Source organism: Scardinius erythrophthalmus, assembly GCF_964197995.2.
Source record: "Scardinius erythrophthalmus genome assembly, chromosome: 3".
Classification (NCBI taxonomy): domain Eukaryota; kingdom Metazoa; phylum Chordata; class Actinopteri; order Cypriniformes; family Leuciscidae; genus Scardinius; species Scardinius erythrophthalmus.
Window position 1 is genome coordinate 29453765 of NC_138223.1, and position 26283 is coordinate 29480047.

The 26283-nt window shown below is 37.2% G+C and overlaps 2 protein-coding genes across 24 annotated transcripts in view; one reads left to right on the forward strand and one right to left on the reverse strand.

Annotated features, from left to right (window-relative positions):
• The window catches only part of gab1 (GRB2-associated binding protein 1), a 78567-nt gene extending 58487 nt beyond the window's left edge, over positions 1 to 20080 (forward strand). For 10 of the 23 annotated variants that reach the window (XM_081360491.1, XM_081360510.1, XM_081360506.1 and 7 more), the window contains 8 exons: positions 1521 to 2164; positions 3805 to 3899; positions 4015 to 4318; positions 6857 to 6940; positions 10621 to 10714; positions 11268 to 11394; positions 17306 to 17434; positions 18181 to 20080. In XM_081360491.1, coding sequence (XP_081216617.1) covers positions 1521 to 2164; positions 3805 to 3899; positions 4015 to 4318; positions 6857 to 6940; positions 10621 to 10714; positions 11268 to 11394; positions 17306 to 17434; positions 18181 to 18339 — 1636 coding nt within the window. In that variant the 3' untranslated portion in view covers positions 18340 to 20080. Of the gene's footprint in view, positions 1 to 1520; positions 2165 to 3804; positions 3900 to 4014; positions 4319 to 6856; positions 6941 to 10620; positions 10715 to 11267; positions 11395 to 16397; positions 16474 to 17305; positions 17435 to 18180 lie in introns of all 23 variants that reach the window. The other 13 variants (XM_081360507.1, XM_081360508.1, XM_081360496.1 and 10 more) reach the window with 5 other exon arrangements.
• A 1085-nt stretch (positions 20081 to 21165) lies between these two features.
• Positions 21166 to 26283, reverse strand: part of frem3 (Fras1 related extracellular matrix 3) — a 45387-nt gene continuing 40269 nt past the window's right edge. Inside the window, exons 19-24 of the mRNA XM_081360490.1 lie at positions 24175 to 24302; positions 23906 to 24040; positions 23599 to 23725; positions 23294 to 23481; positions 22445 to 22591; positions 21166 to 22350 (exon numbers count right to left, since the gene is read on the reverse strand). Coding sequence (XP_081216616.1) covers positions 21823 to 22350; positions 22445 to 22591; positions 23294 to 23481; positions 23599 to 23725; positions 23906 to 24040; positions 24175 to 24302 — 1253 coding nt within the window. The 3' untranslated portion in view covers positions 21166 to 21822. The remainder of the gene's footprint in view (positions 22351 to 22444; positions 22592 to 23293; positions 23482 to 23598; positions 23726 to 23905; positions 24041 to 24174; positions 24303 to 26283) is intronic.

The following is a 26283-nucleotide window of genomic DNA, read 5'->3' on the forward strand; positions in this document are numbered from 1 at the left end:
GCGAGGCGACAACACGGTCGGCTTTTATCAGCGCTAGTTCTTTGGCGTCGGTTTGGTGTGTCCCAGGCTTTAGAGAGTGTTCTGTTCTATAATTAATTCCCTTTACCTGTCCAACAAAAAAGAATCAACATGGGCATCACGGCTTAGGATTAGGAGAGGGGTGATCTGCACCATATATAATTATTTAGAAAGTTTTTATAGGTGACAGTCTTTATCTCATTTGAATACACACCATTAAAGTGACTTCACAAAAGCACTTTTTATTTTTTAATGTGTAAAACTTTTTAAATTAGCACTAACCTATTGGATGCACCTTTAAATGCCAAGTTGCGGTGTAATAAGTTGGATAATATAGTCATCTTGTCATTATTTCAAAATTAAACCACTTTAGGATTCAGTTATTATGCAGTAATTACCGTCTGACTGTACATTTTAAATGCCAGTTAATTCAAACTGAGATTTGTATATTGAAGTTAAAGGGGGGGTGAAACACTCAGTTTCAGTCAATCTCATGTTAATCTTGAGTACCTACAGAGTAGTATTGCATCCCTCATATCTCCAAAAAGTCTTTAGTTTTATTATATTTATAAAAGAAAGATAGGCTGTACCGAGTCTTTCCGGAAAAAAACGAGCGGCTGGAGAATAAAGAATCTAAAGAATGAACTAAAGAATCACGAGCGCTGTTCACTGTTTACTTGCTGTGCTTACGCGCCGATAGCTAACAACACACAGACATTTGAAGCAGTTTTACTCACCGCCTGCGGTTCCAACGCACGACCGTGAACCTTTATCATTGGGACTGCTCCATCCTTAAGCATTAGACGATCTGCAAATCCGGCGTCGAACTGGGCCTTGTTTATAAAACAATCATCGTTGAAATGCAGGGAACAAACAAAAACACTTGCACAACTCCGTTGATGCTCTGGAAAAACAAACTCCATCCACTGGTCCCTTAACGCCGGGTTCTTTGGAAATCTGTGCAGGGTTGTCTTGCACTGGCAACCAAAAACCCACTTCTTTGGTGACATTGACTTCCCTAAAGCCGAGCACAGCGCTTTGATGGGCGTACTGCTTTCGCTCTCTCGCTCTGGTCTACGAGTGCGCACCCTTCCGGGAGAAGTGCCCTTAGGACCCGTATAAGGAAATTCCGCCCCATCTGACGTCACACAGGCCCATACTCGAAAAAAACTTTCCGAAACAAACCGTACAACTTAATTTTTGAAACTTTGTCCATGTTTAGCATGGGAATCCAACTCTTTAACAGTGTAAAAAACTCAGTATGCATGAAATAGCATTTCACCCCCCCTTTAAGTCTAATTTGTATTGCGATTTTTTTTTTTATTTTTTATTTTTTTTTTTTTTTTTTTTCATAACAAAGAAAGTTATTTTCAGGCAGCATGTTGACATGAATAGCGTGGTATGTGTTTGAGGAGGTGTTTTCATCTTTGTAGTGATGAACGGCAAGTTTGTTGTAATATATTCAGTTTGTGTTATTTAACTGACAGTTGGTATCTTTGCAGGGCCCATGGCGACTGCTCCAAGTCTACCTCTTCTGAACCCGACTGTAATGACAACCTCCCTTCCCACTACACGCCCACCTCCTCCTTTTCTAAGCACGCCTCGATCAATGGTTTCTTTCCTACCCAGCATGCCGCTGGGCTCTATGATTCTCCTCCTTCGCGCGGGCAGTCGTTGTCGGCCGACTCGCAGGGCCTGTACCACCTGCCCCGAAGTTACTCTCAGGACACTGTGCTGCTGCCGAAGTCGGCATCCTCCCCTCCCGCTCCTGACAGTGAGCCTGGTGAACTCTATGTCTTTAACACGCCTGGTCGTAAACCCTCCTTAGAAGCCCAGTTACGGAACTTGTCGGTCAGCTATGATATTCCACCCACACCTGGAAGCAACTGCACCTACCAGGTTCCCCGTACAGCCGGGGTGGAGGCTGTTTCAGGGGCCTCAGATGTGGTACCGCCCCCTCGCCCGCCCAAGCCTTTACTGACCGCTGGATCAGTCCCACCTGAGCGGTCGCCCACAGACACGTATGTGGTGCCACGGTCAGTGTCTGAGACTGATGGGAATTACTGTGTGCCGTCTAGTGCAGGAGGGAACAAAGCACTAAGAAGCAACACTATTGGTACAATGGATTCTTCACGCCTGCGTAAAGGTGAGAGGATATGAAAATATCCAATAGCAAATGTTCAGTAACAATGTGTAGTAAGCTACATTTCTAAAGAAGTCTAATTATGAATGCAGGGAATGTCACTTTGGCTTCTAGATAACGTGCATAGATGTAACAGCAGTATGTACTGACTCCATGCAGACCTTTATAATGGTTGAGTAAATGGAGTACTTTTTTTTTAAATAAATAAATACTTATTACAATAAATACTTGTTTCAATACATTTCTGTTTTAAATAAATGCTGCTCTTTTGAACTGTCCATTTAAGAATCCAAAAAAGAAAATCACAGTTTCCACAAAAATATTAAATATCAACTGTTTTCAAAATTGATAATAATAAGAAATGTTCCTTGAGCACCAAAATCAGCCTATTAGAATGATTTCTGAAGGATCATGTGACACTGAAGACTGGATTAATGGCTGCAGAAAATTCAGCTTTACCATCACAGGAATATATTTTAAAATGTATTAAAATAGAAAACGGTTGTTTTAAGTTGTAATAATATTTCGCATTTTGATCAAATAAATGCAACCTTGGTGAGCATAAGAGCATAGCAACCCCAAACCTCTGAACACTTGTGTATAATAATTATTTATATTGTAAATATTTGGGGCTGTAAGGCATTTTGCATTGTAGTAATTGATTTTACTACAGGTTTGTTCTGTCTGTTTGACAGATATGCGTTAAGCATCCTATAATAAAGCATTAATGTACAAGTGGTGTAATTAATGGGATGGGATCGCTTGGAATTTGGAAAGAGACAGGGCCTAGGGCCAAAACCTTGACAATATTTATTTTTATAAAAATTCGTATATATTTGTTTTCTTACAGTTGGCCAGAATGTACTGTGGATATCTTTATTTTGGGATCCTAAATGTTGATTATTGTCTCATTGCCTCACAAATCATTCTCTCAGGATGTTTTAATAAAGGCCATCAAGCTGTTTGTGCTGCAACAAAGGAGTCATGTAGTCATGAGTGGGGACCTCTAGTGTTGTTTGGTGGTATTGCAACATCTTGTTTACATACACTCCCTTCTTCACAGATGCCTCCATAATAATGCACAACCAGATACCATAACTATGTATGTATGCATGCATGTTTGGGGGACAGTAAGAATTTTTTAAAATAAATTAATATTTTTATACAGCAAGGATGCATAAGTTCACCAAAAGTGACAGTATAGACTTTCACATTGTTATAAAAAATTGTATTTAAAATAAATGTTGTTCTCTTGAACTATCTATTCTGAACTAACTAAGACTATTATTTGATAATCCTGAAAAAGGGGTTTCTACAAAAAAAATAGCAGCAGTTTTCAACATTGATAATAATAAGAAATGTTTCTTGTGCACCAAATCAGCATATTAAAATGATTCTGAAGGATCATGTGACCCTGAAGACTGGAGTAATGATGCTACAAATTCAGCATTGCCATTAGAGAAATAAACTTTCTCATTTTAAATTGTATTAAACCGAAATCAGTTCTTTAAAATTGTAATAATTCACATTATTACTATACTGTTTTTACTTTAGTTTTGATCAATAAATGCAGCCTTGGTGAGCATAAGAGAGGCCTATGACTTTTTTTGACATCATTCAGTTATTTTGTATTTATTTCACAGATTATGGATCTCAAGACTGCTATGATATACCCCGTCCCTTCCCCCCAGACAAAAGTTGTTCGTTTGATTTTAATGAAAGCTTCAACAACTATTTTGTAAGTTTTCTTACTTATTAAATTGTATATTTATCTATTCTAAAATGCTATGTCCCATCTTTCAAGAGTCTCAGTTATCCCTAACAGTTTCTTCCCTGTTCTTTGATGCATGCAGAAGAATAAAGGCATGGTGCCAGTAGGAGGTGTTTCCACTGAGGAGATGGATGAGAACTATGTGCCCATGAGCGTCCACTCTTCGTCACATCACCGCTCCGGCAGCCTATCAGAACCCATTCAGGAGCCCAACTACGTGCCCATGACACCAGGCACAGTGGAGTTTTCCTCTCTCGGAAAACAGGTGCCCCCTCCAGCCCACATGGGCTTCCGCTCCAGTCCCAAGACCCCGCCACGCAGACCAATGCACATAACTGAATGCCAACCGCCACCTGTAGACCGCAACCTCAAACCTGACCGTAAAGGTGAGCCCTGAGGTTTGTTTCTTTTGTGGTGGGTGAAACAAGTGTGTGAATTTGTATGGCGCTTGCATCTCTTCAGCACAGCGACTCTCATTAACACATTTCTCACTAACAGGTGCCGGCCCATGCTTATGAAACATCTCGTCCGCATGAAACGCTTCTGAAACTAACGTTTATCGAGTTCTCGGACTGCTCGTCGTCATACGGTCATAACTCACATTGCAGATCTTTCAACTTGCTTTGCGAACTAGTCTGCACTGCTGTTTCAGTGGCCTTTGCCTTTTAATCGTTAGCATGTGACCTCACAAATGAAAGAAGCTATTGTCCACAGACTCTGAGCCATGGGTATGAGGGAGCCTGTCTGCGCTGTTAGCCTGGAGCGGTCACCTCTGTCCCCATTGTGCCTTAGTGAAAGACCTCTTTGATGGCCAGACCTGCAAGGGGAATTTCAATCTGGTCTGAGAGAAAAAGGGGACGTGCTTGAAAGTTGCACAAGCAGGCCCGAAACATCAGCAGACAGCTGGGACAGCACTATTGATCCTAACATTAATGGCAGCAGCTCTCTGCGCTCATTCGTGTTACTGTTTCTGAGCGCTGACTAATGCAAGAGGCAGCAACTTGCATGCAGAGATGCACCGCACGGCTATAACTATGCTTAAACCAAGTATAATTAACAGGTTTGGTTATTTCAGAGACACCTTTGACTAGCAGGTGCATAATATCAAATATCAAAACCCGAGAAATGTAATTAGATATGCTCATAAACTACCATGAAAATGCATTTACCAAATAAATAGCTTGATGCGTATAAAAAAGGTTTGGTGACGTTGCCTCAAGTCATGTGACTAAATAATTAGCGCAGATGATTAGCTAATATTACCTGACGATCTGTCACTCAGACATAAGGCATCTGCCATCGATCAGTAGCAAACCTGAAGCGTGCTCTAAGCCTTCAAGACATTTAATACATTTAAAGTTGCAGTGTGATTTTTCAAAATTGTGGTTAAACACTCTTGATGATTGAAATCAACCCAAACAAACACCCCCCTCCCTTCATTGCTCCGCCCAAAATGCACGAACACACAATGCAAGAGTGTGTTCAGCAGCACACACTCAAAACCAATGTTACACGCGTATGGAGCAGAAACAACGCAGCCTCGGCGTCCGTTTTCAGGCCTTCCCGCTTAAGTCTCTCCAGCGCTGGAAAGCTTGTCTAACGCAGGTTCTAAAGCTCTTTCCTGATCATAACCCTTAATTTTCCTTTAATATTCCTTTGAGTCTTTCTCTTTCTCTCTCAGCCATCTCTCTTTTCTTCAAATCTCCCTCTTGCTCACTCTCTCTCCTCCCCCATCATGAGTGGACACGCCCCCTACTGCTGATTGGCTACAAGCTTGTTGTGGTGCTCGGTACAATGCACTTTCAACGGCGCTGTTCAAAAATTGCTTACTGCACCTTTAATAAAATTTTATTCTTTTGAATGGATGGAAAGTTGCATAATTTGCAATTTCTTTCCATTATATTAATTTTAATAAAACAAAATTTTGCGTAAATTAAATTCCAACTATGCTACTACAACATAATGCCAATGGTTTTAAATTGAAATGTTCAACAAGCACATACTGGTATGATGTTAGGTTGTCCACACACACATTTGGCCAAGTAGTGTATGTACTGTAGAGTAATAAATAGGTCTTCTTTAAAATCAGTTTTCAATTTTTCTTTAAACATGGGTCAAGCACAATTTTCACTGTTCTCTCATCCTTCTCAAACGTCCAGTGTGTTGTAAAAGGAGTCCTTTCTGCTGCTCTTCAGGCCACAGCTTATTATGTTTGTTGTGTATTTGCAAGCTTTTGCTGAACATTGTGTGATTTCAAATGGCTTTGGTGGCATTTCATAGGCAGTTGTTGGCTACTTTGTGTCTTGGCGTGTTTGTCTTTGCTCATTATCCTTTTTAGTGGCTACTCTATATTAGCTTTCTGGCTAAATTCAAATTTTAGTATCTGTTCTGTCTGGTTTCTATCTCTCCCTTTATCTAACTTTTTACCTGAACATTCACTTCTTGGAAATAATTTCTTCTTCTTTTGTTTTTGGTCTGTTTAATTGTGGCCATCATCACTGTTGACTTGTGGTGTTTTCTTGTGGCATCTACATGCGTACAGCAGAAAAAAAATGTTGGGTTTAATTTTTGTAATATTGCAAAGACATTACTGAACCCTTCTGTCTGGCTGAGCCACATGCTGGCGTGTCGCCGGTTGGTGTGAATGCTTTACTCACCCACGTGTGTCTGTTTAACCCTGTGCATGTCTCGCCCGAGTCCGTCTTTGTGGGAAAGCCTTGTTCATCGCATGTCTTAAATGCATGAAGAGTTGTTGCCATGGCAGCAGCCCAACACATATTTGTGCGGAAAAAGAGATGAGGCCAGGTGATGCAGGTGGCCCTGTGATTGTGCTAAATTGCATGGGTGTGAAGTTTAGAAGACAACACAAGACCGATTTCTCTAAAGAAGACATGTAACAAAGAAGTTTTCTCTCACCAATTCAGGTCAGAGCCCTAAAATAAACAGAGCAGTCGGTCTTGAGCGAACCGACTCCCAAACCATAGGTGAATTCTCAAGACGGCGTAAGGGTACGTACCTCGACAGAATGCTACTTTCATTGTCTGCGGTGTATTTTGTATTTTGAAGGTTCCAGCAAGCTCTAATTGTGAACAACACAATGTATTAATAGAAGAAATCTAATAAATCTACTTATAAACTGAGCATATGTCTACCGTCACACAGCACAAGAATATGGTTATCTCTCTTGTAGGTAGCTGTTAATATTATATATGTGTTTAATTTTTAAGTTTAATATTATATATGTGTTTAGTGTGTGTGTGTGTGTGTGTGTGTGTGTGTGTGTGTGTGTGTGTGTGTGTGTGTGTACACATGACACCTGCTATTGAATCTAAATCATATCTAAACATAATAAAATGATTTGTTTTAGTTGTTTTGTATTTTAAGTTATGAAGTTTATAATTTAGACTATATATATATATATATACATATATATATATATATATATATATATATATATATATATATATATATATATATATATATATATATATATATACATATATACATATATACATATATACACATACATACACACATACATAGTCAAAATTTAGAATTTTAATTTCAGCCATTTATTGGTTTTTGGCCATAACATGACAATTATTATATTGGTGACTCCTTAGTACTAAATACAGTTCTGTTTACACACAATTTGGTTATGAGAGTGAGAAATGCATTTTATACCCAAAGTGACACATTTTAAGGACTTATAATCACATATTTTACCAAATATTTACTTTAGCCACTGTTATTCACACCTTTATAGAATAAAAAGCACTTGACGGGTTATACTTTCATACAGAGAGAGACCATATTATTCAAGCTTCTTGTGCTACTGTAAGTTGTTGTATGATCAGAACAATTTAACACAATTCATTGTAAAAATGGCTTCCAATCCCAAAGACTAACTGTTTGAACATAGTCTATCATACAGACATGCATAGCTTCATTACCTGCAGTGTGTGAAGGAACTTCAGTTTCATGGTTACTACTGATGTCTATCCGTTGCATTGGTCTGTTGTGTGCACAGATTCCGGTTCATCTGAAGGCTTTTGGATTTGTTTCTTAAATGGATGGTCAGCTGGTTATTAAGCAAATTAATTTGTCATATGTGAGTTGAGGTTTCTAGGTTCTGGTTGAGTGATGCTTGTTGTGTCTGGGAGGGAAGCTATCGCAGGTAAAACTGATTAATGTTTGACACTCAATCATCAGAGTCTCTACAAACACCTTTCACTTTCAAACCGCTCACTGACCCCACGAGTCATAAACATCATAAACACTTAACCAACACATTTGCAGAAGCATTTTTGAGTCATTTTGACAAGAGCTGGCAGTGGGCGGATGAATCCTATCATGACTAATAGTCTGAAGAGCGATTCAGGTGTCTGGTTAGAATCTTGGGAGCTTCCTGATGCTGCTTTATTTAATGGCATCAGGATATATCTGCCATCAGGGTTTCCAAAGATACACTACTGTTCAAAAAGTTTTTCTAAGTCTGTTATGCTCAAGATACAGTAAAAACAGTAACATTATGAAATATTATTATAATTCATAATAACAGTTTTCTATTTAAATATATTTTAAAATGTAATTTATTCCTGTGATGGTAAAGCTGGATTTTCAGCATCATTGCTCCAGTCTTCAGTGTCACATTATCACATGATTCTAATATGATGATTTGGTGCTGAAGTAACATTTCTTATTATTATTAATGTTGAAAACAGTTGTACTGCTGAATATTTGTACTGAGGATTATTTAAAGAATATAAAGTTCAAAAGAACAGCATTTAGAAATATTTTCTTTCACTTGTGATCAATTTAATGCATCCTTGCTGAATAAAATCAATAATATCTTGACAAAATTGCCCACCCCAAACTTTTGAATGGCAGTGTATCTGCCATCAGGGTGTCCAAAGATACTTTTTTTAAATGAATTATGTGTTAGTAATATGTGTTTTAAAAAAAATGTAAATAGCAGTGATAAGCATTGGAGGTGAAAGTCTCAAATGCATTGAAGGAAACACTGTGATGCTATCTATTTGGACAGTTTTGAGCCCCCAAGTTAAGGAGGCTCTGAAGTAAATATGCAGTGCCACGTTAAATAAAATGCCATCAGAGCAGTGCAAAGAAAATAAAATAAAAAATACTCTGTGCACCTTTAGATTGAAACATAAAAATAATAATAATATTAATTCATACATTTTGTGATGCATTTCTTGTCATCACAATTCCATATATTAGTAGAATACTGTGGTACAGTAATACAACAGTTGTCCCATATAGATGAATCACCATCTAGTGTTTTAGAGTAGGCACTTTTTTTTTTATTTTTTTTTTTTTTTTACAAAATTCCTCAAGCCACATTATGTGCCCAAAAAGTTCACTTAGGGCCTTGAGATGCATATCAGTCTGTGCTCTCTTCCCTCACACACTGGCACCAGCTGGTGTGCGTTTCAGCCAACTACAGCTACTCCTCAGTTGCCAGATTGGGCGCTTCTCAGCTCAGCAAAGTGTCGGGCCAGCTGTGATGATAACTGAATCAGATGCTTCTTATATGAGAGGAAATGCAGAAAAGAAGATGTGTATGATTATCACTCGTTTTACCCTTTATTTAGCTGTGGCCTTGCTTTTCCCTCAGGTGTGATTTCAGTTCTAATGACTAATGATCCGTATTTTATTTAATTGTGTTCTTAAGGAAAAAATGGAGTGAAACAAACTTATCCCACTGAGGAAAGGGTACTTATTTACTTCTCACTCCCATGATGTACTACATAACAGATATCACCTTCTACTGGCTAAACACCTACCATTAGCTGCATGTGGAATTCCTCACATTCATTTGAATTTTAATATAATTTGCATATATTAAGCATTATTTATTTTGTAAATTAATATTTATTATTCAGTTTTTTTTATTTTTTATTATTCTTTCAAACAACCTGAACCCTCATAAATTACACGCAAATTTGTTTGTAAATATTGATGTTGAAGTAACTTGTCCCATTGAATTCATTGCAACAATTTATGTTTGATTGTTTCTTTGAAGAATGTACACACAGATTTGTTCTGCTTGTTTAACTCTTTCCCCGCCAGCGTTTTTATTTTTCATTTTTTTAAAGTTGCCTGCCACCACCAGAATTTGATCATTTTTACAAAACTTTCATGGGCCCCGGAATATTTTTTTGTATGAATATTTGAACATGCAATCTATCAAAAGATACAAAGAAATACAATTATTTATTATAATTTTTTTTTTTTATAAATTATATTAACACTTGAATCTGGATAAGTTTAATAAAAAAAAGCAACATTTTGAACAAAAAGCTGAGAAAATCTCATGTGTCAAATACTACAACATGTGTTTAAGCAATGCTTCTACCGCCTGTTTCTGCTTCTTTTTCGTGTTTCGATCGGGAGATTCTGTACTTTTAGAAAATGCAATATAGTGCCCCCTAACGGATAACAGTGAAAACGTGGATTGCCGTAAAATTCCATCAATGGCGGGGAAGCACTGTCTCATAAATGATGGAAAATTCCGTCAATGACGGGGAAAGAGTTTTTGTCATTTATTCATTATTTTTTTATATATTTAGTTACTATTATTATGTTTACAATATTGGGCTGAACCTTTGGTTTGTATTATGTCATCTGAACATTTTTCAGAATTGAACTGGTGTTTTTCTTGCAGTTAAGCCGGCCCCTTTGGAGATCAAGCCTTTACCTGAGTGGGAAGAGTATACGGCACCGGTCCGTTCCCCCGTGACCAGATCCTTCACGAGGGAGTAAGTGTTGGGCATGTTTCCTCTGAAACAGATCAGCAATTAAGCATGGTTCTGCATGGCCTCCACGCAACAGACACCACAGGCTAAATGACTAATCATTCATGCATTCCTGTAGTCTTGTCCTAACATGCCATTATAGTAAAATAGTAGTGATGATAGTAAAACGCCACCATTGTAAGTTATTTGACTGTCATCGCTACCTAGCACCACATAATAGTTAAAGTGGTAATGATGACAGTCCAGTGATGCCATGAATTGTGTTCTTGAATTATTTATTGAGTTAATACATTGATGTAAGTGCCACGTGGCTCATGTATCTGGAAGGCTGTTGAAAGTGCGTGTGTGGATTTTTGTGATTGCCAGTGTGTTTTGGGTTCCACAATATCAGCCAAAGAGGTCCAGCTCAGAACATGCATTAATCCAGACAGCCAGAGTTTGTGTTGCTGTTCTTTGTCTGTGTGTGTGTGTGTGTGTGTGTGTGTGTGTGTGTGTGTGTGTGTGTGTGTGTGTGAAAGTGAGCGAGCGGCAGTGTAAATGTTGTCTTGCTGCTCAGCCCCTCTAGGTGTACCATGGCCCCCAGACCGTCCTCGGGGCATAGCACTGCCTCCAGCAGCGACTCCGACGACTGTGATGAGAATTATGTTACCATGCAACACGCTAATATGTCTTCAGATGAACCAGTATGTAAAAAAACAAAAACAAAAAAAAAACACCACAGCAACTTTTCCACAAAAATATACATTTATTGCTGTCAGAATTGGAATATATTCAGTGTGTATATATGTATATAAAAACTAAAACTTTAGAAGTAAAGTTTGGGGTCGGTATGTTTTTGAATGAAGTCTCTTCACAAAGATGCTCACCAAGGCTGCATTTATTTGATCAAAGAGACAGTAAAAACAGCAAAATTGGAAAGAATTAAAATAGCCGTTTCATGATGCATGATACTAGTATCGGTATCGTGCCCGATTCTTCGCTCGTGTTCTCGTACTTGTTCTAGGGCTGCACGATTAATCGCAATGAAACCACACGCGATTTGACAAAGGCTGCGATTATTTTCTGTGCAGCTTGTCAGTGCAGCGCGGCTGATCGGTAGTAAATGCTGCTCCATCTGAAAGCCAGAGGGCGCTCTCACGCAGACACGCCAAATATGCCCCGCCACAGAAGTAAGACAACACGTGTCATTCCAGGAAATCCCTATGGGCATCATAGTATCACTGTAGCTGTATAAACAGAATATTAAAATGCTTTGCTTGATTTATTAAATGTTTTCTTTAGTTGGACAAGAGGTTCATAAATGCTTCTCATGTTTGGAAAGATGTTTGACGCGTGTTGCTTTTTCAAATGCACGTTATAAGCGACTCAAACTCGCAGTGCTTTCAGATGGAGCAGCATTTACTACGGATCACAGAGCCGGACGTCACTGACAAGCTGCGCTTTAAAAATAATCGCAGCCTTTGGAATTTCATAATCGCATCAGTTAAGCGCGATTCCCATGTTAATTGTGATTAATTGTGCAGCCCTAACTTCTACTCATTAAAATGCTCCGATACCAACAATCAATACCACACAGTGTGTACAGTACAGTGCTTGCGACAAAGAAACACTGACAACAGAGCAAACAGAGCAGAATGGATATATCAAAGGATGACGTCTATGAAGTAAATGTATCAAATTAATAGAATGATGAACAAATTCAATATTTCCACCCTATATAGCTGCTGTCCACGAGCTGATAAGCGAAAGGTGGAGTTGATTGAGTGCTCAGCGACATAGACGCGCAAGCTTGTCGAGCACACATCCCTTTTTCACTGACATTGCTGGAAAGTTTGTGGTTCGGTCAGATATGGCAATAGCAAAGTAAAATGAGGAGCATATTACTAACGTTATCTAACAGTAAAGACAGGGAGAGGGCTAGCACTTTAGTTGAATGCTCTTGAGTGTTGATCATTCACTCAGCACACATGCATTATTTTATTAAAACTAAATCGTATGTGTAAGTAAAGACATGAACTGTTACGTGATTTGTGTATAATGAGTGGCTCCCTACATTTACATTAAGGCGGTATAGTAATCACATGACGTTTTCAAGAGGTTTTCTGTGCGCAAACATCCGAAGCACGGACCCAGAATGCTGCCTCTCAGACAGCAAGCGAATATCCTATTAAATATAGTTCTCGTTCATGTCGTCTTGTGCTTTAACAAACAAATTCACACAAAATTGTCAAAATGCCCGTATAGGCAAGTATCCTTGTAAAATATAGTCTGTCATGTCTAAAGTAAACTTAAACAGTTAAAAAGAAAACGCGTGTGTAACAGTATTTTGGATATGAGCAGCTCTTAAAGTGACAGCAGCCTAATAAATCTACTGCTGTCTTTGTCCTCAATGTTAATCTAACAAAAGACAGAAAATCACTCGCTGCTCTTGACTGGTTGAGCCCTGTTGGAGCAGCTCAAAATATTGTGCCATTTATTTAAAGATAAAATATGATAGAGCAACAATATGAACAGTGAAAGTAACAGTGGTTCCTACAATACATTTTAACAGGCATAATTAGGCATGACAATAACTGAAAGAAATATCTATTGGCTAAGCCAAATGCAATGAAAACACGGGTATCGGTATCAGCAAGTACTAAAAATAAAAGTATCGTATCGGACTCATTCTGGAAAAAGTGGTATCGGTGCATCCCGTATTGTTCAATTGGTCAAAAAAGCAATGTTTTTTCCTTTTTTTTATTTTTTTTTTTAATAGATTTTTGGGTAAAAATGTAAAGAGCTTGACGGTCTCTTTTGATCCGTGTAATGTAAAAAATAAAAAAATATAAAAAAAGTTTTACTGGCCCCAAACTTTTAAACGGGTAAGTAAAATTGATTTGAAAATATGATAGCAACATTAAATGATTCTTAGAATTCTTAGTTTTCTTCAATTTTTTTTTCATCAGATTTGATTCTGAAATAAACATTGTCATTGATTCATTTTTTTTACATTTACATTACATTTTTACTATAAATAAATAAATATATATATATATATATATATATATATATATATATATATATATATATATATATATATATATATATATATTTTATATATATATATATATATATATATATATATATATATATATATATATATATATACATATATATATATATATACATATATACACAATCTATTCAGTGTTGTTGTTTTTCATTATTAGGGACAAAGGCTAGATTGAGAATTAAAGTTCCCAGAAATCTTAAAGGGGTCATGAATTGTAGAATCAAATGTTCCCTGATCTTTTGACAAATAAGAGGTCATTGTACTATAAAAAATATCCTGTAAGTTTCAGAACTCAAGACTTTGTTAGTCCAAAAACAGCTTTTATTGAAAAAAAAAAACCCTGCCAAAACGACCCGCTTCAAATTTTGTCTCAGTATGACGTCATTGTGCGATCAACGCCTACTTCTACATCATTGCCTCTTTAGCCCCTCCCACTGATTTGTGCATGTAGTAGAGGGTGAGTAAAGGTCCTTAAAGACACTGAGTCTGAAATTTTCGCATTCGTTTTTTCAAATTCGTGATTCGGTGGCTATGAATTGTGCGAAAGTTTCAGAGGCAGTGTGCAAGCGTGATTGACATAACGTGAGGTCGTATTTATTTTTTAACGTGCGAAAATTTCGAATGCGAATTTCGGACTCCGTGTGCAAGGGCCTTAAATAAGACAGCGATACAAACACAGGATTACTCGAGCAACAAAACAATAGAGATGCCTCCTAGATTCCTAGAACTAGAAGATGTTGTGGGAAAACAGTCTTACCATTGCCTTCCTTGTGATCCAAACATTAGGAAAGCATTGATGAACTTCCAGACCGTGTCAGTAAGACACTGTTTATTTGTTCACTTCATTTTCAGACAGTTCAACTTAAGCTTTTCAGAAAGATGATGCAGTGCCAACTATATTAGATATGGCAGTACTAATGGTGAACACACAAGTAACAATGATTTAACCAGTATTGTGTGTATCTCATCACATTGTAATTAATTACTGTAATTACTTTTCCCTTGAAAAAGTAAAGTACGAGATTACTCTTAATTTTTCTGTAATTTAATTAGTTACTTCTGATGTAATTCCATTAAATACTATATAGACTATTTAACACATCTATATTAAACATTATTGGATTTAACATTAAAATGAAACATCTAATGATAAAATGTATGTTTTTAATTAATCACTTTGGTCAGTTCAAGAATAATTTATTAAAATAATATATTATTTATTTGAAATAATTAAATGAGCAGTTTCTTTTCAATCATTGTATTGCTCAACTGGTCAAGATTGTTATGGGATTTAGAAAGTAATTAGTAATAAGTAATGCAATACTTTTTAGAGAGTAATTAATACAGTAATTTGTTAACCTGTTGAAGATGTAATTAGTAGCTATTTATTTTTTTAAATTTTTTTTTCAAATAACTTACCCAACACTGGTTTTTACCGTGTGTCACTATTGCTTGCCTATTACAGATCATTTGATATGTACTCACTTTACTTTCACTTCACTGAAAATGATGAACAATGACTATATGAACGATTTTGTGTATTCATAATTAGTTTACACAAAACACCATAAGATATCCTGTCAATTATAGCTGTGATAACTTCAAGTATTTCAGCTTTGTCAAAACCAAGACTATATGTAATACACATAAATGTTTCACAGTTGGCAAATATATTTCTGGAGCATCTTTGTTTAAACGCTATGGAATAAAGATGAATAAAGATGATTAATTTCCATGCTGTTGCAGACTGGAGTATCCTTGATATTTGAGGTGTAGGCTCGTTGTCTTTTGATTTGTCTTCTGACACGTATAATGGTGGGGACGTTGAAAATTATTTTAATGCGCAAAATTGTTACGCAATCATAGCAGTGGGCATTTGTGTCTTGAATGTGGCACGCCTATCAAAACAGAGTGTTTAAAAGAGAGGGTCAAAAAATGGGATAGAAAATAGCCTATTAATTCTAAATTATGTTGTTTATGTAAAAAGTCTTGCTAACATAAGTGGACCTCAAAGAGCATAACATAAAAATAAACAAGTTCATGACCCCTTTAATTGGTGGGTGATATTTTGTGATCTGTGAACTGGATAGAAGGACCCCTCGCTGCTTTTTCTACCTTTACTTTTCTTTTCTTTTCCCTCCAGGTTTTCTACTATTTTTGTTGTCTTTCTTCCATTTCTTTTTTGTTTCCTTGGTTTCACCTGAAGGGGCATCTTTGCTGTTCCACTTTCGTGTTTATTAATGTGATTCTTATTTCTATTAATGGACCATTTTCTTGATATGGAGCTTTTTGTGCATGGCTTGTTTTGTTTGCTAACATGCTAACATGTTAGCTGTAAAATAACAGGCAAACAGCTTACAGCTGTGATGTTGATAACACTGCACAGTGTGGCTTTTGATGCACTGGATTCAGCTGCCAAATACTTGGGAAAATATTTTCTCTGCCTCTTTTTCTTTCTCTCATTTTCTACATTCTGTTCCTTGCATTCTTTTGTGCATCCTTTTGTCTGGCTCATCTGTGTTTTGCATTTTTCATTTCTAGTTCCTCTGCTTGCCTTTGCTGTTTGTTTCCTGTTTACTCTTTGATTTTTTTTTCTGCTCCTCCTCTCCTCCTTGTTCCTCCGTTCCGTAGAGAGGAGTCCTTCTACTGTACAGTTCCCATCACTCCTATAAAGAGAGAAGTGTCAGGTCTAGACAAGATGGATGAGGTGAGCAGGGTTGCAAAAGACGACTGAACTTAGTGTATGACCTGACAAGTTTTCTTTTTTTTTCTATTGGGTATACAATCGTTCATTTCAACATAAATTAGAAACCTAATTTGAGTGTAGATGAATTTTAAATACAGTACATGTCCAGTCCATTTTTTTTTGATAATCTTTCTAATCAATATTTTATTATTGTTTTTTATCAATTATATACAGTATGCATTATATTAGCAATGCAGTGTTGTTCCCCCTGACAGTCACTTGATGATTTGGTTTGTATTGAGTTAGTAAATAATGCAGAGTGAAATAATGTTTAATATATTTTGAAGAACATGCATGGAAAAACCACATCATGCAATACACACCTATTACATTTATGACTCACACCATGGAAATGTAAGGAAATCATTTTGGAAACGACACTTTTAGAGGTCGGATTGTCATCTGCAGTGGTGTTTTTTTCAGCAGAATCCTGTAGAACTAATGGGGCATTATTTTGAATGACTTAGATGGATCATTAATGAATTATGAAGCTCTCAGATCAATTTGAAACAGTTTAGAAAGACCTATTTTTCTCTGCATATTTTGATATGAAGGTAAGCAACTCAGTACCGATTTAATCATCAGAATGAGTGTTGGGTGAATGACCACATGTAGATGGGTAGATTAGAAATATAAATATAAATCTGACTGTTTACTTACATCACCTAGTAGCATTGTCGTAGATTAATTTACCAATAGTATAAATCTTTTAATAACTAATTCTGATGACCTTTTTGACCATTGACTAAACGTTTCATATTCAACCTTTTTTGTAATAATTCTATTTTTATAGAACATGAAGTTAGGAGCACCAATGAATGCTGATGGAGGTGGGAGTCCCATGGTGAAGCCCAAAGGAGACAAGCAGGTGGAGTACCTGGACCTCGACTTGGACCCTGGGAAATCAACTCCTCCTCGGAAGGTAAGACATGACAAATCATTTCTCACAACTAGACAAACTTTAAAATAAGTTATTATGGATGGATGTGTTTGTGTGAGGTTTTAATCACCAGGAGTCAGACTACCTCATGCTTTTACGGTCTATAGCTGACAAGCTTAACAATGAGGGGCATAATATATGTTGACACCAGTGTTATTATCCCCAGGCTCTATGATTATACACCTACTATAGCTTTTTTTTTTATCATTATATAGCAGGAATAAAATCTGCTCTTTTGTCAGCTTGATGGAATATGGTCATTCTCTGGCCTTTTTTATTAACAAAGTCTATTATACACCAGTTGAGGATTATTGTTTTTCCCATTGTTCTCTGCAGACAAGAGACTGTAATGAGTGGCAGTAATTTCCCCTAATTTCTAGCTTTTTAAATAATGTAAAAAGTTAAATATTAATATTTACTATTTAAACTACAACAATGTCATGTAATGTCAAGTATCATTTAGTTATGTTAAGTTAAATATCCAATATCATCCGATTACTGATATTGTATCGATACATTGTGCAAAGTTCTTTACATTTCCAATGAATTATTCATTTATAAAGTATATATATTTTTTATTTTTAATGAAAAAGTCAGTTTTATACATTACTGATATTGGAGAAAAGAATCGTAGCATATTTTTTTTATTTTAGTATCAACTCGCAATCCAAGCACGGGTATTTTTGGCAAGACCGGTTTTGACTGTCTGTCATATCTTCACCTTCCAGAAGAAGAGTAACGGGACTGGTATTTCAGCATCAGATGAGCGGGTGGACTATGTGGTGGTGGATCAGCAGAGGACGCAAGCACTGAAGAGCACACGAGAGGCCTGGAGTGACGGACGGCAGTCGACGGAGACAGACACCCCCAGCAAAGGGCCCAAATGACACCCACCTCTTTCCTCTTTTCTGCTTGGTCAGGACTCGTGGGAGGCCGAGGAACGGAGGATGTTTGATTTTAGATACAGGTGTGTGACAGCGACTAGGTCACAGCTCCCAGATCAGCTAGTTTACACTGCTTCCTGCTAGACGACAGCACCCACGCAGGGGAGAGCTGATCCGAGGGATCCTCACGTATAAGCTGACAGACTCGAAGTAAGATGGACAGAACAGGGGCTGAAGGACTCACAATGCCTTATTGGCTGAAAGCCCAGTAAACATTGCGCTAACAGAGCAGCATTATTCGTACTATAAAGATACACACTGCCCCTCCCTCACCCATCCACTCAGACAGTTTCTGATTCATGGATATAGTTTTTCCCCCATCGAGGTGTTAAAGCACATTATTCCATGGGCTCGGGGGGCATCAGGTCTGTTGAATTTGTCAGTTGTTTTTGTTCTGTTTTCACAATGTTCCATGTTCACAAATCTGCCAAGGTGGGTTTTTAGGATGTGTTTTAGGAGGCCAAAAGTTTATTTTTTATTTTTGGGGTGTATATAGTTCCATGATAATCTGAAACCTTTAGACGTCGAGGTTTCACTTGTTTTCCAATTGTTTTATTCTTTTGGGCCTCAAGTGTAATTCGGTAGTGCAATCAAAAGGTTTTGAGTTGCTTGAACCGTGAATCTACTTAGGTGAAAGAGTTAGTTTGTTTGAAAATTATTTTCGTTTGCATGTAAGACAGCAGGCAGACTGTATAGTGTTATGTACATGAATAAAAGTGTCCTTTATTTGTATCTAATATCTAGTATGTTAAGGCTGAGGTGTGGATTCTGCAGGATAGAAGTCTACACGGTCTGAGATGGTATCAGAAACTATGAAATGTTATTGGTGGAATCAGGAACTGTGATAGTTTTTAACAGAGAAGAGAATTCTCTAAGTTGTTGTGTGTTTAATGTTTTTGGTTTTATCTTCTCTCCTTTGTTTTCAAGCAAGGTATCAATTTACAGAAAGCGCCGAGGTCAGGTACTCACTGAAAGGTTTAACAGAGTTCATTTATTTTATTTTATTTTATTTTGCAGCCATAGATGACGTCTTTAGTGTTGCAGTTCGTATGTTCTCATAGAAACCTTTTTGAAATTGCTTACGACGCAAGATATTATTACAAAGGCTTTGTGCTGTATGAGATGCCTTCATAGAGGGGAGGAAAAGCCGGTCAAGTAGTTTCAGGAATTTTATTTTGTTTCTGCATTCTCTGTGTGACTGCTCTATCAATGCATTTTATTGCCACTTCGATAATTTATTTCAGATGGAGTTCCACAACTCTTGGAAACTAACTGCCTTACCATTGCAACTTTTTTTGAATGTTGTAAATATGATCCGTTCAGTGATTTTTAGCTCATGTCAGAATACATCTATACAGAATACATCAGCATAGAACTTTACTGTGTGTGTAAAATAAAATAGCTTTACTAACTACCATTCTTAAGCCAAGAAGACACTTGAAGTGTTGCAACACCGTTGGTGGCTTCTGCTGTATATATCAATAGGCTTTCCAAGCATATCTTTTGATTCAAAGCTGTGCCTATATTGTTTCCCTTCTACTCAAATCTTTTTTTTTCTTTTTTTCTTCGAGCCCCCAGACCCTGATGCTTTATATCTTTTTTTTAAATGAATCTGAAAGAAATGTACATTTTAAAATAAACTCAATAAAAATGATACTTCAGGAGATTACTGCTGACATTGCAACTAATGGAATCTGTGATGATTTGTTTTCAGAACTGTAATTTCAATGGCATTGAACATTATGGGTTAATATTACACCCTAAATGAATGGTGTCCTGATGGATATCGGTCCCTGTAAGTGAGCCTCAACTGCAACCACAATGCACTTGGAATTAGACACAGGAACATGTTACATGTTAAATGACAGAAACTCAACTTGTCACGGGTTATAGAAGTAGGCATTTATATTTTAAACACTTAACAGGCACTTTATAATGAAACAAGTATCTTAACAGAATTCCTTTCATCAGCAATAAAGAAAAAGAAATTAAACAATTCTCAAAAACATATTCTGGTTTTTAAAAACACAATGCTAATTGTGTATTAGCTGACATAATTTAAATCTGTTGGGTTTCAAACATTTTTTTTTCCTGGTGTTATTTGGTGTTAGTGATTTCCATTATAAGGTGAGATTTAAATGACAAAATGTTGGCTGGTTTGTGTCTGACAATTAAATTTTAATACATTGAAAAATAGCTAACATTAAACAATAAATTGAAAGAATTATCACCAACTGGGAAGCCACAAAATAAAATGGAAAAACTAAAATGCTAGTATCAGTTTAAAATGATAATTTGAATATTCAGAATTCTTTGCATGATTTTTTTAACACGAAAAAAAAAAAAAAACCTTATGTACGTGTGGTTCACAAGTTTTCAAGTTTTATCAGGGTGTATTTTATCATGTTGTACCTTTTGTAACACGTAACTCTCCTTTTTTTAGATAAAGAATAGGCAACTATGTACACATTGAAGTAATGTGTGATTCTGAACCACATTTTAACATCCTGAAAATGTATAAAAATAAGTACATTCTGAATGGTTATGAACTTGAACTTCACGCTCCCTTTGCATAGCAACACATCGATCATGTGGGAACGCTGGCCTGTGCTCTTGTGCACAGCAGTTCATGTCATGCAACATATAAAAATAGATACATTTATTACATAAATGTTCAAAGACGCCAGTTCTTGCATCTTTCAATTTGCTTAAATCTCTCACACACACATTCAGAAGAAGAACTGTTACATATCGAATGAAATTAAAATGGACTGATAAAAAAAAAAAAAATGAAAATAAAAGACACTATGATCCTGAATATTTAAATCGCCTGGGTAACTGCTGAGATTGCAGTTTTTGGCTATTGATCCTCAACATATGCCATTCATGCTGAGGGTAAATTTACCATTACATTTTTCTATATTTTTTCTATTTATTTATACAAGTAGTTGGAGTTTTTTTTTTTTTTTTTTAATTTGGAGAAAAAATCAAATGGGTTGATTTAATACAATGGAGTGGTACTTGTTAAATGTGCAGATAATTTGAGTTTGACAAAAGCTGAAGCACAGATTCACTCTGTTTGTCTGAGCGGGTTTTCTGTGGCCAATTCTGGTTCACAGATCTACTGATTGGAGCACGCTAAAATAAAATTAGTACTACGAAGCTCAAACTTAATCTTAAGAGAAAGGCAACAAGCAACCTCCTTTTGTTTGACCAGGTTGTATTAGAAGTCTTGGAGTTAAGATGTCTTCATTGAAACTGTGAAACCTTCCACAAAAAAAAAAGCCATATATTGGATGGTGTCACTTGGCTTTAGGTCTCAAAATATTTCCGTCTCCATAACTTCAGCTGCTTCTTGACAAGAAAGCACCATGGTGAGAGTAAGTTTTGGCATGTCTTAAATGACATGCCAGGAACAGGGATGGTTTAAACCTCAGAGCTGTCCACATTGTGTCTTGTGGGCTTCTTGTTGTATGCTGTGCAGGACGAAGTGGAATAAGATGGGTACTTTTTCTCTTTCCGCTTGCGTCGCATCAAGAGAACCACCAGAACTACAACCAGGCATACCAGCAGGATGAGCCCAGCCACCCCGAGCAATGTGGACATGCCAGCGGGAAGAGAAAAATCTGAACCAGGCCCTTTACCCAGGCTCCCCTCCACCAGGGGGTGCTCTAGGTCAGTCTCACGACCCCATGGCTGGCTCACCCGGAGTCGGTTTGAGCGGTCGATGGTGATATGCTGAATGTTGGTGCCTCGGTTATTCTCAGCACCGATGTCAAAAGCTTCTGGGTCGGGCACTGCACGACGATTACGGGATTGGGTGCCAGGGTCAGCTACGGCGGAGGATATAGTGTGGTGGTACTCAAGGCTTCTTTTACCAATGCCTCGGTTGGCGTTCTCTCTAGAACGGAGGGTGTAGATGGTGTGGATGAACCATTCCCGGCCAGCAGCGACCTGAGAAATTAAACATTCTTTCTTAATATTCTAGATGAAAATTGAGCACCTTTGGGTTTCTCACTATTGTTATAAAACCCAGTGAGTCTCTGACCTGGAAGAGGGGAGATGATGACAGGGTGAAACCATCTGATCCAGTTTGTCTGACCAAAGGCAGGGCTTCAGGGTTATCCAAAGCCAAGCTGGCATCAAACTGGACATTTCCAAAAGTGGTGGCCTGAGTTTCTGGCTGAGCTTTGTCCTTAAGTTCAAAGACCAACATGTTAATTGGTGATAAACAAAATGTATTTAACATGCAGTTACATACAATTACTTGAAAACACCCAATCTATGGCGAGCATGTTTTTAATTTCTGAAAACAAAACTTTTTTTTTTTTTTAAGAATAATGTCAAATTTTCAAGGTGATACATCTATCATATAATAAAAAAAAAATCATTTTATTATTAAATTATCTTTTATTATTATTCCTTTGAAAAAACAAAACAAAACAAAAAACATCATAAATGCTTCAAGACTTATTAATATTTGAAAAACTTTTGTCTGACATATCAAAATCCTATGATGCAACCTACATACAAAAATGTGCAGAAAAACACCCCCCAAAAGAGGAAATTATATCATAGAGGAACTGCAGTCCTTCACGACCATGCCAAGCTCAATAAGTTTCTAATAATAATAATATAATTAATTTGGCCTTGACAAGGCAAGTTTAGTTCAGATTGTAAATGTCCAACGACCCAAAGTATTATGTTAAAAAAGGGTAAAACCAGGAGGATTTTAAGAAGAAAACTTTTTTTGAAACCACATACAATTTTTGAAGACATTAAATTTATAAAATGGTATAAGCATTTTCATTGGCTATTAAAAGAGGAAAATCCACATAGAGGAAAGATTCACATTCACAATGAATGTTTGTGTGAAAGGGAAAAAAAAATCAGATACCAGGATCTTGAGTCTGTAAAGCAGGGATGGAGCATCAGCCAGGCATCCATACTCTTTATTTGTAGGGTTGTACTTTGGCACATAGCCATCCGTACCAGTACAAAGGAACACTTTCTCTATGCTGCAGGAGAAAGAATCACCCAGGTTCTGCACTGGGTCCACCATCACACGCCCAAAGATCTTAGAACCTAGAGGAGAACCAATTTGATTCAATTAGTTTTACACTCAATACAGGGACTGAATGAATAATAAATTGAAACTAAATTGAAATAATTATATTATTAATGTTCTTGGATGTCTATTACCTTCCATGAAGGCAGTGTCTGTGTCCTCTCCAAAGCCCATGGAGCCATCAGACAGCCACAGCTCCTTCTTCGACAGCAGGAACATCTGTGTGTTCAGACTAAACTCTGCTGCTACAGGGTCACTCACCTGAGGAACAGCACAAAACCAGCAGGTGTTTATGCATCATGGATATGTATATTCGTTGTGATTGACAGGATTAGACGAACATGCTGTTACCTTATAGTAGGTCTGTAGTTGAATTAATAAGAAACATGTCAACTACATTACTCTCATAATGTAAAGGTAAATGAAGAAGCTGAAACCAACCTGCTGGAAGCGGATGTCCATGTCGAAGGTGAGGGGCTCCCTCGGGTGGCACACGGGGGGTATGCTGAACTCTCCATTAGGTGAAGCGCTACATGGAATCATCTTCACAGTATAGGTGCCGGAATAGTCTCTCACCTATATGCACATAGAGTCAGTTTACCTCTTTAATATTCATAAAATATATAACCAACATCCATGAATTGTATGACAATATGTAAATGAAATAAAAGGTAAAAAAATAAAAGAAATAAAAATGGGACTAAACTTACAGCAAAGTCAGAAACAAAGCTCCATTGTTGCATGGGCTGGTTGTAAGTGGGCTCAGTTCTGACCAGGGAGAGAGTGAATGTGAGTCCAGGGTGGTCCGCTGACATTACCATAGAGGACAGAGTGGTTCCTGAAAGCCAGTACACATCCCAGACATGTCAAATTCCAAATAAACCTAACTTCAGAAAAAAATCAAATCAAAACCAGTTTGATTTTAGTAACATTTATATAAAATAATATTCACATTCACTTGCATTAAATCACACATTTAAAGATACTGTACCTGATATGTTTTTTCTTATATTTGGGCAAAATGGTTTAAACCCCAAATAATACTTTAAAAGCAATCATCTGTGAAAAAAAACAGGCTTTATGATGCCATCTAAGTTACTGTTTATTATAGAAGATTGTAATAGATGAGAAGCTCGTTCCAGGGACGGAAAGTCTTGGCCAATAACATGCTCAGGAAAAAGGGGGTTACGCACATTGAACTCAGGGACAAAATTTATAAAATGAGCGAGTACATCATGAATCCATTTTCCAAACCGTGCTTTTGTCTTATCCTGAATCATACGGTCCACCTGTAATAAGTGTTAATATTCGGACTATTTTAGACTGGTTCGGGTTGTACTGCTGCGGAGTAGCCCAATACCTGCGTGACTAGTCATAGACATAAACAGAGAGAAGTAGTTCCGGCTACAATGTTCTTCCGCAAGACGCATGCAGTTCTGTTTCTTAACCGCTAGAGCGCCAAAAGGTAAGGACTGCAGCTTTAATAGTTTACTCTATAAAACTGTTAAATCTATTATTATTGTTATTATTATTTCGTAATTTTCTATCTACACAAACTATTATTATTTTTTATCTACAGAAATCATATATCTTGCCACAGTGTGCAACTCATCGACCAATCACAGAGGCCACGCCCGAATAAAGCTACTACCGCGTGACTAATATGAAGCGGAGAAGATAAGATAAATGTAAACAGATATGAATTTGTGCTGACTGACGAAGAATTCACCATCTTTAGTTTGGACGAATAGAGGACACTAGGACATCCTTGAGAAATGCATCGCAATGAGGTAATTTTTAAGTGGTTTCAATGCGACACACGATAAATTAATGTCATAAGTCCATTTGACTAGTGCTCCAAAACAAACCTGATCCTAACCTAATGATTATGTTTAAACTTTACAGTAACAGTTGTGTGCTAAGAGCTCAGATAAATAACCGAGACTAAAGCCCTATTCGCACTGGATTAGTATTATCTGGGGACCTCGTGTGATTTAGAAATTAACATTACCCAGCCACATTTGAATTTCGTGTGGCGCATTCGCACGGGATAAGCGAAGCCTGCGATTTTACTCGAATTGACTGACTTCTACCGGATATGATGTCAATAGGCGATTGCTTGGAAATATACATGGATTTCTCGGCGACGTCATCACTGCTTGCGCACGCAACCAAGAGGCAAAAGACCCGCGCTCTTCGTACCGGAGTAAAGGGTTCGGCTAGTATGTGTTGTTGCTAAGTCAAAATGCCAAGGAGTTGTAGCCAGTGCTGGGTGCCTGATGTTCAACATTACTATGGGGAAGCATGGTTTTGCCAAAAAAATGCCTTAAAATCATAAGGCTTGGCTTTAATGCCTTGCCTTTGACGAGCACATCCTCAACACGCAAAAAATCCGGTGCAGCATCATAGTATTTGACAAGCTGCACATGACCATATTAGCACGTAGTATGCATCAAGGGATTTGTATGCTCTAATCATTTCTCTTGTAGCCTATACTTGGTGTCTGAATAAGATAATTATATCAGGCCATACAATTGCTGGCCACTTCTTGTCATCCACAATCCAAAGATCGTCATGTATTGCATAGATCCGGCAAGATCTCACCATTGCTGAGAGTAAGTTTTTTTTAATATAAATTAGGCTAATCGCCACGTTCGGAGGTACTAAGGGTTCCCACATAATCCATCGTCAAATCTTTGATTTACAGTAAAGTAACGTTATAGGCTATGTGTCATGAAATGTTGCAGGTCGTAACGTAAACAAGGCTAACTTATATAAAAGCAAAGCTCTATAGATGCTGCACTCCTAACATTGGCTAT